The 14,338-nt window shown below is 46.9% G+C and overlaps 1 protein-coding gene across 1 annotated transcript in view; it reads left to right on the top strand.

Moving 5' to 3' along the window:
• LOC131216602 (BAI1-associated protein 3) overlaps positions 1-14,338 on the top strand; it is a 42,736-nt gene that overhangs the window by 21,103 nt on the left and 7,295 nt on the right. Inside the window, exons 3-4 of the mRNA XM_058211135.1 lie at positions 1,139-1,376; positions 4,753-4,921. Of these exons, the coding sequence (XP_058067118.1) occupies positions 1,139-1,376; positions 4,753-4,921 (407 nt within the window). The remainder of the gene's footprint in view (positions 1-1,138; positions 1,377-4,752; positions 4,922-14,338) is intronic.

The raw sequence follows: 14,338 nt of genomic DNA, 5'->3' as shown, positions 1-14,338 counted from the left end.
GACCGAAACGTGGTTGGAATATCGCACCGCAGCCCCCATAAGCAAGAAGAAGTATCTTGACACGTTGGGTTTTCTTTTATTCGTCCTGGTGGTTTTCCAGTGCCGGGGTTTTGTTTGAATGTGCCAGCCCGAAACCCCCGCCAGACCGGGCTCTAATCGAGCGGTACGACGATAGTGGAGCCTGTATCGCACCAGCTCCTTTTAATCGCATGATCTTGTCGAGGGGTTGTCCGGGAAAAAGTATTTTTTAGCGAAGAAAAAGGCTGAAAATTATACACCAACAGATGATAAGTGAGAGGTTTCCTGTTCTGTTTTCGCGTTTTTTTTTTTTCATTCTTCGTAGTCGAATAAAAAATCAGGGGACCAGGTTTTGAAAAATGCATAGATATGAACGGCACAGCAGAGGTCAGAATCTGCCTCACATTAAACAGATTTTATGCTAAGTCAATTAGAAAGCATTCTCTCAAAGATAGTATTGTCGCCACACTTTTAGTCCGGTTTCTATGATATTTGTTATTATAATTTGGTTGTGGAAATGTTTCTCTTGTTACTGGAACTAAACCAAACAGTAGAAAATGGCTTCTCGCTTCTCGACAACTACACGCCACTTGTTGGCAACTATTCTTTGCCCTTACTTTCCGTCCAGGAATTTGCAAAGCACAGTAATAGTCGCCATCCTAGGAACTCATCTCAAGGATGACTGTTTTGTACATAATTTGCCAAATTATTTCCGGTGGCTCACAAGACTCGTTTCCACGTTGCAGGCAGCGAATGAAGATGTAGAAATGCATGCAATGCACCACGCATTAATAGCATAAAACATGAAGCTTTCGATCGTGTCGAGGAACGCTGCTTCTCCAAAAATGAAACCCCCGACCTACCGTGTGCACCGATTGATGTGGAAGCCTTGTGTTGTGGCTTTCTTCGGTTTTATGTGTGTGTGTGTGTGTGTGAAATGGCCAAACTTTCCATATTGTTCACCCATTGCCGTTGATTGTGTATTCGCTCATAAATCCCCGATTCGTTCGGCATTAACACAACGCTATCGCGCGGTGCCCGCTTATCGAATTTGCGATATTTTATTGCTCTCTCTCTCTCTCTCTCTCTCTTTCTCTTTTGTTTGCATTGTTGCCCACAGTGTGCAGGAGAACGATGGTTCCTACTTCGAAAGCTTCACTGCCCTGTCGTGGAAGAACGAGAACCGGCGGATGTCGGCGGTGCGGGCCGTCGAAACGCGGGCCGAGGTCCTGCCGGAGAACGACAACGATCGGCTGCCGGAGGACGACATCGAGCGGTCGGAGCAGAAGGAGCACCTTTACCTGGACGTGCTGTACGCGATTGCCAACACCGTCGGGGCGCCAGCCCCCGGGGGACAGGTAGGCCTACCGATCCGCCCCAATATGCTGCGTGTGTCTGTGGGGTCGGGCGTCCATCTCGGCGTGGAAGGAACCCGCATCGTGTACCGTGGTTTTCGTTCGTCTATGTTGTTTGTATTTGTTTGCCCTCCGTACTACATGTGTCTGCCGTCACTGTCCTTCGCTGTCCTGAATGTCTCCCTGCCGCGTGATAGGTTAAACACCAGCATCGTATCTTGTTCCGTTCTACAACTTCTACACGCGCCTGCATCGTTATCCCTGATTCGAAGCGAACTTCTTCGCTCTTTTCTCTCCCTTTCCCTCTATCTCTCTGCACATTCTCCAGTGTTCTGTCTCCTTATTTGTTCTCTCTTGAGCACGACAAACTTTGGATTCATCTAACAAAATGTACAACACTTGTGGTGGGCCCCACAGCCTGGAAAGAGTCCGAGAACCCTTGGCCACCTAAGCCCTTATGTAATCGGGTTAAGTTAGTTACCAACGGGAACTGGAGGACCGACTGCCGTCTCATCGTGTAACGGTCATAGTTAATTTAAAATTCGAACAATTTGATACATTGTGTCCTCTTTGTTGGCCCTTCGCAGGAAAAGCAGATTACTTGCTTTTTACGCGGTTACTCTTTAAGACTCTTTTGGATTGCTTTAAGCATTATATAACGTACTCTCAAGGATTGGTTAGTTTTCTTAGAACTCCATACTTTTAAAGGAAAGGATAGGGGACGAAGCATTACGGAAACTCATATCCTCTTCTAATGCCTTCACAATTCTTTCTCTCTCTCTCTCTCTGTCCCTATACTTCTATCATCTATTTCTATCTACCGCACGCCTGTCGTAACTGCACCGCAAACCGAACGGAAATTAAAACTCACCCACCATTGTGTGTCTGTGTTGATCTATGTGATGGCCGAATCCGAATTGGAAATCCGATTCAAACCAACCACCGAACACGCTGGACCCGAACAAAATCAATCACTCTGTCGTTCGATAGAAGAGACTGAAAGTAAATATTCTCCCTGCTCTATTCTCTACTCGGCCTAGCGCCATAAATTGGCTAAACATAACGTGTTCTGTGCGCCGCACGGCCGTAGCTTACACTAGCTTCAACAATAGTTTCATTGCCTGCGCCGCATCCATAAACTGTAAAAATGGCGAGTTTGAGCTAGGAGTTGTTTGATTTTGTTACGCAATATGGATTGCTTCCGGCGCCCGAAACCGAAAGCAGTAACCATAAATATTAAGCCTTTGCACCATTTCACCCTTACGCCAAGCGACCGCTTTTTGAGAGCTTTTCAATTTCAAACAGCCATCCATTTTCTCGGCCAAACCAGTCACTAATAATTAATCGTTTGCTGTTGTAGTTGTATTAATCTCCATTAGTTCGGTAGTAATTTATCCCATTTGAATTATTTCCGTTGCATGTGGGTAGAGAATCAATAAGCATGTACCTTAGAAATATTTTGAATTATAGCGTTAGAAAACGATCATGGAACTTTACAACGACCCTCGTCGACAATTCTATGATGGCAATTTGCATCACGTCAAACAACGAAACATTTTGACATCCCGAAACATGTGTCCCTAACAGCGATATTGCACCTACGACCAGCGAGGAACAAATCGACACTTTTTATAACTCCGTTCAACCATCGATGGAACCGACAACTTGAAACTGTGCCGAGAGCGGGCGAAACAAAACGTGAAAACCCATTTTAGTGGAAACACAGGAAAACCCTTGACAGGAAACTTCAATTTGCGCACAACACGCTAATAAACGTAATTCGAACCAGCAAAGGGTGCCCCCAAAAAGGGAGGGCGCCCAAATTTCACAACCCCTTGTTGCTTCCAGCGGAGCAAAACCGAATCCCCAGGTTTGCCGGTTGATCGCATTTGGCCTTAACCAACCGAACAAACAATTGAACGCTCCGCTCGGTTTATGCAGCGTTTTTCCGTTGAGAGCCCGCCCGTTCCGAGAGTGGGCGTTGCCCGTCAGCCCTAACATAACAGCACGTCAGCTGGCCCACCCCGCCCCCCGGAAAGCATCCTCCCGGCCCACCAAACTCCTAAGATCGAATTCTTCGCGGAGCGTGCCCGGAGAAACCGGAGAATGTTCGTTCATCCGCCTAACGAGTAGTTAAGTCGCGTGGGATTTTCCGATTTACGTCACCGCGTCAAGTGGAACGGAAAGTGCGCCGTTCACGCCCATGTTTCGGGGTGAGCTGAACCGGCCCAGCAACAACCGGCTTGTTTACGGGCAGCTGACGCCGAAGAAAATGGTATCCGAACCAGTGGCCGGTTCGAAGAGACGCAGCTAGCTCATCTCACTTACGTCCCAGAGACGCAAAAGTACCATTCGGTTCGACGATTCATTGATTTGTGGCTGTGTTTTGTTTCCCGAGATTAACCGCACACTCTACAAAAGACGAGTTTCAGTGGATCATCAATAGAGAATGTTTAAAAAAAATTGAGTTTTCAAATCTTTTAGAAATTCAAACAATTTGCCATTTGATTGGATTTCGGAATGGCTTCGATTGCTCCACCCAATCAAACACCGGCGACCGGGTGGCAGCTCAATAAGCTCACGGAGAAGGACCTTCACCGTCGGAAAAAGAATGGCACCCGTTCGTACCTGTTAAATGTTTAATGTACTATCGCAGGAAGTCACCGGCAGGAGATGGTAAACCGTGCGGACGTAAAGTGCAGTGCACCCTCGCCGATGCCCCGCGGAGAAATGTAATATTCGTTCGCGCAACAAATTCAGCAGTCGCCGTACCGTCGATATTAAATTTGAGAAAAAAGGCACAAGACCGTCACCCGTCTGATGTTGTGGCTGGTGTCTGTGTGCCGACCTGTGTGGGACGCTGGCCACGTATTGAACCGTGGAGACATCACTAGGGCCGGGACCGGGAACAGGATTCGAACGTTTCCAGCATGGCAGCCAGCTTCAGCGAATGGTAACAGCCGGTCACGATCGTTACTGCAGGACGGCTCATCGGAAAAACTCACCCAACACGAAGAGAATGCCGTGCGAAACGCGCGTGCTATGCCGACGATTGGTATTTGCATGGTTCGTTTGTCACACTTTCGGGTTTCGGCAGGTCCTGGGGCCAGCATCGAAATTCCATTCGCATATTTTACTCATCCTTTAATTGGACTTACAGTTTTTGGCGTACTTTAATAGAGTGGCACTGGTCCGCTGGTAAATTAGTAACTTTTGTGTAGTCGCATTAGTCGCACTAACAAGTAGAGATCGATTTTCCATAGACTCTAGAGTGCCCATTTAATTAATTTCGCTTGCATTTCGAGAACGGCCATCTGCAATATGTCAATCATAATGGTCTCCCTGTTTTCTTATTCTTCTCGCTCCGTCCGGGCCACAGTTTGCACACTACAAGGAAGAGATGTACCTTCAGGCGCAGCGTGTGTTCAGTGTGTCCGCCGACCGGCACTACCGGTTGCTGCACGCGGCCACCGAGGAGAAGCCCAAGATCATCGTGCTCACCGTCATCGTGCAGGAAGCGGAAGGGCTCGAGGCAAAGGATGCTAACGGTGAGTGGAGTGGCGCTGGGATTTTCTAAAATCAATGGTTTCAAAATTAGTTGCCCCCCATGGGGCGTCGACAATCTGGCTCCGCCGCATCTTTAACATCGAAATTCATGTTGAGCGCCGGGAGATTGAAAAGCATAAAATGAAAATATTGTCTGAGCTGGGGGCTGGAGCTACTGAAACACTGTCACCGGCTCGTCGTAAGAATAATGTTATTCGGTCTTCGGTGTGATGCGCAGCATCTTTGGACGCGACGTAAAACATGTTGGTTTTAGGGGCTTTTTGTTGAAGTTTTAAATTCGACAAGCAGTACACGCTGTATAACGCCCACGGACCGTGCCCGGTGTGGCTGTGGCCCACGAGTTTATCGCACGAAGACACTCCGGAGCGGGCGGCTCATAATTAATCTGTGTCTCACGACGCCAGGTTTGGGGGTAGCAAATTACTTCAAACGCCGTGCATCATCAAACAACTTTCATACGGCCCAAAGTAAACAATCCGTTTCGCTCCTGTACCGCGAGCTTCAGCCTCAAATTAATAAGCACGCATCATGAGGATCGCTTGCGTGGTTGAGGCGTGCGGTTCCAGCCGCTTTTCTGCCGCACAATCCGACGACGGAATCCGAGCATAAAATTGAACCACAAACCATTTGTTCTACCCCATGAAGCCTTACCAGCCCCACAGAAAGAGAGAGAGAGAGAGAGAGTTTAGGAAAAAAATTGGCCACACCCGAAACCCGCACTTCCTACAGACGGGCAGGCGAGATATCAGCTTTTATGGCACCGGCACCCGGACTAAGTTAATTTTGAAGTCTATTTTTAGTACCCATTACGATGTTCGGGAGCCGAGGTCCTGCTACATCGCACCCCGCCGCCTGGCGAACCGGGCACAATCAGAGATTTACGAAAGCTCGTAAATACATTCACAAACACCCGTCGTCAGTTCCGGAATGCCATTATCGTCACGGGTTCACACCATCCCGTGGGCCGGAGGCAGACCGTAGAAAGGACTCACAAAACCGGAACGAGATCGTCGATTACCGATCGTCCGCCGACTTTTTATCGAGCCCGAACGCCGCAGTCGCTAATGACGGAAAATGTGCGGAAATTGGGAACAAAACTTGACCCACTTGGAATTGCAATCCAATGATTAGACCGCTATGCGCGCGTGGCATAGCGGTCCGGGGTCGTAATGATATGCAAAGAGAGTAAATTTAATTATTTGACTTGAACAGTTCCTGTCCTGGGCGCCAGTGTCTGGTGAGATTCGAGCTACCGTTTTCTATTTTTGTTCGTCATACGTGATTCGCTCTGTTCTGGGATTGGCAAACATTGTTACGATCATTGCCGGTGACAGGCGTACCACATTTTCTCGAAACTGCGTTCGCTTCGTTATGATTATCTTACAGTCGTTCCTGGAAGTACTTGCGGAGTTTGCAGCGCGCAACGCTGACATCCATTTGCCGGGGTCTTGCTAATTTCGTTGCTTCAACAAAGAACACTGTTTACGATTTGTAGCAACCAAAACCAGCACAGTAATTTGGGAGCTTTATTGCCTGGCCACGTTGCGCCAACAATCGGCCGCCTCTATTAATAAGCTTTCACTGCGTTGCTTGGACTGCACCACGGCGCTGCAGACTGAACTCACAGAACCTCAGTGCTCTGGTCACGCTATCTACGCTACTAACCCGCTGCCAGCCAATGGCAGTCAATAATCTACCGTTTCGAATGGATCGGTGCCGGCATCAAAGACCACAGCACCACCAGAGACCACATCTAGGCCCCAAAAAGACGAAGAAGCTAGGCCCGAGGAGAGCTCGAGCGTTTGAACCGCTGTGCCGTCGTAATTTATCGACTTCGAGGTACTCCGGGAACGATGAAAACTGGAGCTTTCTCTTCCCTCTGGAGGTGGAAAACCGAACAGCGCACTGGATCGATCCCGCGCAACCACAAACGGCTCCTCGACCGCTCGACCGGTTTGTGTTTTAATTTGAAGTTGAAGGGAAATTAAATTTATCGATTACTTTTTGCAACAGTCATTAAACGGCGTACCACTCCGTGGGGTTGGCTTTCGTGTTCCGAGTGGGCTTTCGATAGCGTAGAAGGTGGAGATCCACTCCAGGCACCGCAGGCTGGGGATTAAACTGGGCGTAGGAATAAGTTTGACAGGTAAATTTATTGACCAAAAAATCAATAAGTCTTAATGGGCGACCGCGCAGGAACGCAATGGTTCCAGACGTGCGAAGTACTTGCGAAGTCAAGTTTTGTCTTCCCTTATTTTGGGGCCAGCATAGATATGCTAGACGGGTCTATAAATTGGCCATTCGGATAATCTAATGAATGGGGCCGTAAAACTTTGGTCTTCGATTTATTAAAGATTAGCATCGAGTTAGTTGGCAAACCGGTGAACCCGCGACACAATGCGAATGTCCTTGCCAGTACACGTGGCACATCCGTTGAGGGGTAGCACCAAAGTCGGGCTTTAACAGCGAACGGAAAGTAACGTGGCCCAAACAAAGCACCAAACGCCCGGTACCCCGAACATAGCAAAAGGAAAATCATATAAAAATATTGCCAGTCGTTTTCCTATTTATGGAACCGAGGACAATAATCGTCCCTGAAGCTCTCTCAGGTTAGCCCCCCTGTTAGTCGCATGGCTTACGCCGGCCAAAGCATGACACCCTCGGGAACAAATGGTGGCGAATGCATTTACTTTCCTTCGGCCGCCGCTGGTTGATGGTCCTTTGATTAGACTGAATGACGCACGTTTACTCAAGGGAATGATCCTGCCCGTATCCTCCTGTGGCTTACCCTGTCGCCGGTCCCGGAAGCGGAAGACTTGGCTCTCTCCGGACCACAGAGAAAGGGAACAACACATTCATTGTGCTAGGCAGACGCACTCCGAACGGGGATATACAGATAAAGCGACCGAGTTTTCTGTGGTTTGACGATGGTGCCAGTGGCTTGGTGGCGACACGGAACACCATTTCTGGGACCGGAAAAAGCACGTAATCAAACAGTCGTTTGGTCAGCAGTTTACGTTCCGTATTTTTACGCTCGTTGCCCATACGATGGGCGGAGCTGGGTTTTCGGTTATGGCGATGGATTTCCGTCGGAAGTGGTATCGATACACGGAACAGGAATCCTCGTACGGCCACCAATTCTTTATTCGCCTCAGATACAGTTCTACAAGCACGGACTAAGATAATACCACGGCGTCTGCTTGTTATTGTGTTGGATTGATTTATGGACAGCATATTTGCTTGGGCGAATTGTTAATGAAACGCATATTAAATTAGACTTAGCTAAGCTTCTATTCTTGAGTAAGATTCTAAATTTGCAGAACCAACAAACAAAAATCGAAAAACAATTCTAGTGAAGTACACCCCAAGGCGCTCTGCCATCAGATTGCTTCGCTATCTGATGCTGCTGCTCTAACCGCTGACTGGCTGAAAGCCAACGCCATAAAGCGGGATTACGTGCTACGGAACGAAAATAGGATTCGGCGTCGTTGAACGAATTTTGGATGCTCGAATCTTCAATTCTGCATACGGACAGAACAGACGGACAATCCGTTTCGGATAGCATTCGATCCACATTTTTATGAGCGCATCTACGGCGCGCATTGGTCGAATTGCAAAGTCGTACGAAATCCTTCACACGGATTTCCCGAACGCCCAGAGGGAATCGCAACATGATTGATTGAATATTATTACGCACATTTGTTGTTCGTTCGTACATCAAGTGCGGCTTCCGTCCAACGAAATTCCATGCCGTTTGCTGCAGTAAAATGTAAATCAACTTGATTTATCCGGAACGGCGAAGCGAATTCGTTTCGAAACCCCGGCGCAAATAAATCAAAACACTCGCCACGCTGTTGATGGAGGCGCCTGGTACTTTGTAACATTTTTGTTTCTGCGAAGCGCTTTATGTTTAGATAAAACTGTATTGGCACCAATTGCTGTCAATCAAACCGTTACATCTCACCGGGAAGACGTCGAGCTCATGACCGTGCTGATGGTGGCTTCTGGTGCCGTTCATTAGCACGTAATTGAATTGCTTCCTGTTTCGCAGGTTAAGCAGAGGCCGCGTCAGTCGTACCAGTTCAAAGTATGCAAGCAAAATATTCTAGGCACGAGTTCCGATCCATTCTTCCGGCAGTGGGCTCAGATGGCAGTTTCTTGTTGCCGAGGAAAATCCTCGCACCAAAGACCAATCACGGACTGGACGGTAGTATGGCTCCGGGTTGTTTGTGATGTGCTGGCCGTACTGGACCTGTTACGGCTCAAATGCGCCCCTCATCAACGGGACTAAGAAATCTGAATTAATGGCCTACAGAACAATGTGATGTCATTAAACGTGGCATGGAACCATGAAACAACAACAACCACTGATGCACGTGTCGTGAGGGGCCTAATGAGCCATTATCATTCAGTTGAAAGTAATGCGCACCGTGATTGAGCAGCAAACCGTGCCACAGCACCAGAACCATCGCATGGCACGGTGGTGATGAAAATAGGCAAAACTCCGTCTGTTGGTATATTGATTATTTTGATTCACAGCAAATGAATTTTGGTTCTTTCCACAACCGTGCAACTTCAACCAAAATGTCAACAATAACACTCTGCGCCAATGAAATATTTTCCCAGAACCGAGGAAGCTTCTGCAAAAGCCAAAACCACGGAAGCTTCTTGCCGAGGCAAAAAACAGAAAGTAAAAGACAACGAAAGAAAACTTTCCATACGAATCAAAAAAAAAAAAACCAAAGGACGTAGCTGAAGGCATTCTGTAATTTCTCATCTCCTTCACGGGGCAGGATCACGGAAGAGTTTTAGTGGTTAATTCAGCACCTGAATTGGCCGGAATTTTGTTCGATTCCTCTACTGCGGGGGGCACAAGAATGGCGGATAAATTATACAAATCTTGATTGATCTAATTTCAAGTTTTTGTGCCACGAAATTCGTAAGCTTGGCGAATTCATTTGAAAAATCACACCTCAGGGAGTTGCGAGCCTGTCGGTGAATGCTTGGCAAAAAGGTGAACGATTTCGATGTCGCCCGTGAACGCAGCACCAACGGAGCAAATCGGCTTAAGGCCGAATTCCAAACTGTGCCTTCTCACCTTCCGTTACCGGAAAGGAATTAATTATTGCCTTTTCAAACGCGACGGCATACTTAATTACACATTCCCGTTTTGCTGTTCCTGGTGGTGGAATAAGAAAATCTTCGATCGTAATGATGACTACCGACTCTGTGCTCCGCGGTAAGCGTGCCCCATAGAAACCCGATCGGAGCGACCGACGACCGTGCTGGGTAATGGCTGTGAAGGCCCACCGGATCTCCCGGGGCCATTAGCGATGGATGTTGGAAATGCGATTGAAAAATTTATTCGCCCCGACGCGATTCAATCTCCCCGGACCGGCTGATGGAGTTGGAAATCCGTGGAAAGGAATTAAGGAACACACAGAAAAAAAACACATCCTGCCTTAGAGAGGCCACAGCCCGGCACAGCAGCAAGATTACTCGGGGGGGGAATTTGCTCTACCAATAAACAATCGTGACAGCCTCCATCAGCATCGTCGCCGGTAATTTGTCAGAAAAGTGATGTCCGCAAATGGATCGGATCCGTGGATATCCTGTAGGCGGATCGTGAGTGGTTGCTGCCCCCGAAGGGGGCATTTATCGACGAAGCAACGATGTTAGGGTAATTTTTGAAAAGTACGACAGCTTCTGCACAGTATAATGAGGACAAACCAAGGCTTAGGTTGTATCTTTATTTTCTCATGATTTACCATCGTTCTTTTAGAAGCTTCCTGTTTCCATCTTTTTTCATCCCAAAATACAAAAGCGTATGATCAAAATCTCAGGTTCATGAGCGACAGGGTTTGGTAATATTGTATTAGTATATTCAAAATAAGTTCTCAAAATGCGCTCATGAAAAGGTTCAACTAAACAGATCGTGTGCTTCCCTGTCCATTCGACCTTCACACAAGTTATGTTTTATGCTCACCACAAATATCTGACGCTGTTTCTTTCATGTGGTGCATGTGAATGCTACATAATGAAAGTGGTTCCAGTGGGCCAAACGAATGAAACCAACATGTACGTGTCGGCTACCAGGCGCCTCCATCACCCGGCACGAAACCCAAAGCATCCATCCCAATTTCGTTGGCATGCATCGCAATTAAACTGTGATAAACCGAATTAAATTAAAATTACGATTTTCGCGAATGATATAGTTCACTCATTTCAAATTAGTTTTTTTTTCGAGTAGATAGCGGCAGCAATGTTGCCCCAATTTGCTGTAGCGACTTTTTATAATAATAAATTGTATCGGAACCTCCATCAGTTATTTCATGACGGTTTATGTAAATAAAAGACAGGATTTCAATACATTTTCCACACAACACGCCCTTGAATCACAAACATAATAATACCATCAGCTTATGGCTATCGTAGCTATTTATGCTCACTACAATGGCATGCATGGCACAATTCGTCTGCCAGCATATGAAAATACATTAATTGTAGTATGATTCGATTACATTTCATCATGACAATGAACACTGTAACCATGCTCCAACGACAAAAAACACCAATCCGCGGACGATGTGGCGATCGACTTATATTATTCCACCGTCGGCGCTTGGCGTACAAATTTAATTAATTAATCATTCGCTGCGGCATCAAAATGACCGCTGCTGTTGGTAACGCAGCGAATTTAAATCAAACAGCATCGGCAAGTACCTTTCCACGGCACGCAGCCAGCACCAGGCGTACGCTGCGATGACTGTGGTACGTGATTTTTTTGACATTGTCCCATCTGGAATGCATTGATTAACAGAACCCATCAGCTGATTATAGTTTATTCGGACATCGAAACACAATCAGCAATCAAACATTCTTTTTCCCGATGTGGGGGTTTCCATACGTCAATGAAATTCATTCCCTTGCCCATCACTACTCCAACACTCAATTAACAAAAATATAAAAAATATTAAGCACTTTATTGCGAAACGTTATTGAGGTCCACCACTGCGGAATTTAGGGATTAATGTGGTGCACCAAACTACCCGAGAACCTCATGTTGGAGGGTACACTTTAGCGCCAACGGCATGTTAGTGACAAAAAACATAAAAAAGCTGGCTTAAAACCATCCCTGAGAGGTTCACCGTTAAGCACTCGGTGTGCTAAAGTAATCCACTTTAGGATAAACACAACATAAAGTCATAAAATATTATCGGTCCACTTCGTAATGGGATTGTGTTACCTGTCGGGGATCCCGTTCGCATGTCTCCTCTCATTTTCGTTTTGTTCCTCCCCTTGGTTCCAGATCCGTATATGGATGTTTTGGACCGCATTACATAGCGAGCGTTCGCTGGACTCTGGACGGCTCGATGGACTCGGTCTACTTACACCACTTTGCTATCGTATTCCCTGCTGAGTGTGTCATGCTGGTTTATGATAGCATTTGCTGCTCTCGTTTCTGGAACGGTTAGTCGGATTGACCAAACACGTTTCCAACACCAATATTATTTTGTCTCAAGGTGGACTCAAGCGCTCTTTGGAACTATTCCGAACTGTGGGTGTTGATTCTATCCACAGTTTTATGGAAACGGATGGAGTGTGGCAACGAGGCAAGCCTCTCAACACGATTAGTTTACCGTCAACACTAAGGTGAAATCGCAGTCAAGAAATCTCAACCCACAACGGGGCTCCGTGTACGGGATATTATCACACTCCTATTACATTTTCTAATAGGTTCCAGGGGTCCGTGTCCGTGAGATTTTACAGGGATAATTCCCGACCCGAGCGCAGGATTACGGCTTCAGTCCAGTGCACAACAGGACACCTTTCTCTTAAGCCCCGGATAACGCTCCGGATTCCAGATTGCAAACGCTACAACACCGCTCCCACAGGCGTCCCGAAGGTCCCGTCCTGATTGGTGAACCTGATAAATCATCATAATTTTCGTAGCCCCGCGAAGAACAGTTCATCACTGACCGGAAAACGGAGAACCTGCTGGGCCTAGGCCATATAATCCTGGGCGTGATGTAGGCTTCAGTTCGTGGGCCATTAGGACTGATTGATGTGCGCGAGGATTCATTCATTCCACCGAAGCTCGTGAAAACACCTGGCCTTAAGATACGTTGGAAGCGCCCAGAAGATCTTTGCAGCGTGCCAAAAGCGTTTCTATCTCCTGGCGCGTGATTTGTCCTATCTGGTCGGCCTTTTTTCCATCTTCCCCAGATGGTGTCCATCCATCACGCGAAGAGCTATTACGCTACGGATGTGATTAATATCACGGCAATTGTCATCTCTTTAGTTTCTTCAAGTTTTCGTTCCCATAGGCGATTCGAAGCACCCAAAATCTCGTACTACGTCTAATTGAATGAATCCTCGACAAGGATACTTCTTCGGTTTTTATGTTTTGCTGCAGTTTCGCTCACTCGATACTCATAAACGGTCAAATCTATAGCAATGGATCAACAGGGCACCTGTTTAATCACCGGTCTACGGGGAATGATGTTGTGTTCCACAAACTACGTATAAATCGCTCAACATCGTTCTCGAAAAAATGCGTACCATTTTATGGCTGTTTTCCTATCTCATCCTATTCTGCCACTGGGGACAATGAATTAAACCTAATCCTGAGCCTTCGAGTCGCTCGTCTATCGAACAGGATAAATAAATTACTGCCAGGTGGCTGGAGCAATAAACCCATTCTACTTTTGGGTCCGTTGTGTATGTGCTAACCTTTCCATTCTTGATTCGGATCGCAAGATTGGTTAATCGTTCCGCAATTGGCACAGGTGCTATTTTAATTGCCTCCCCTAACGATCCTTTGATCGAAATTAATCTATTCGGCTCATGATGCGATGTGGTGTCCCTTTTCCCACTAGCTGGCATACTGTACTGTCCTTTCTTGGGAGTCTACGGAGTAGATTTTATCTGTATTTATGTTTATTCTTGTAAAAAATAACCCTTCATTTTCCAATGTTGCCACAAACAACGGCAGCCATTAGGCAACGATTAGCTCTAAGCTGTGTACGAGCCGTTCGAAACAAAGCTAGAGAAACCCGACCATTGAATCATCAAGCTGAAAAATGGACAGCCATATCGCCAACTTCCTATCAACGGCCAAACGCGATGAAGAAAAATGGACTCGAAGCACAGTTCGGCCAAGCCACGGACAACGGAAAGTTCACTTTTAACCCAAATGCCGGGCCACACACATAAACCGCTTACTTCAATCCATTTTTTGAAGCATTCGGAACCATTTTTCATTCCACCGTCGGTGGGTCGGTAGTGAAACCCGTACAAATCAAAGCATCGTCTGCGCTCAGTGGTTACCGGACCGACCGACCGTTTCCAAGGATGGCGACCGAGGCGGGAAAAAAACTTGCAACCGACAACCACGG

The sequence above is a fragment of the Anopheles bellator genome, chromosome 1, assembly GCF_943735745.2.
Source record: "Anopheles bellator chromosome 1, idAnoBellAS_SP24_06.2, whole genome shotgun sequence".
Taxonomy (NCBI): Eukaryota; Metazoa; Arthropoda; class Insecta; order Diptera; family Culicidae; genus Anopheles; species Anopheles bellator.
This window is presented reverse-complemented; position numbering and strand designations above follow the sequence as displayed.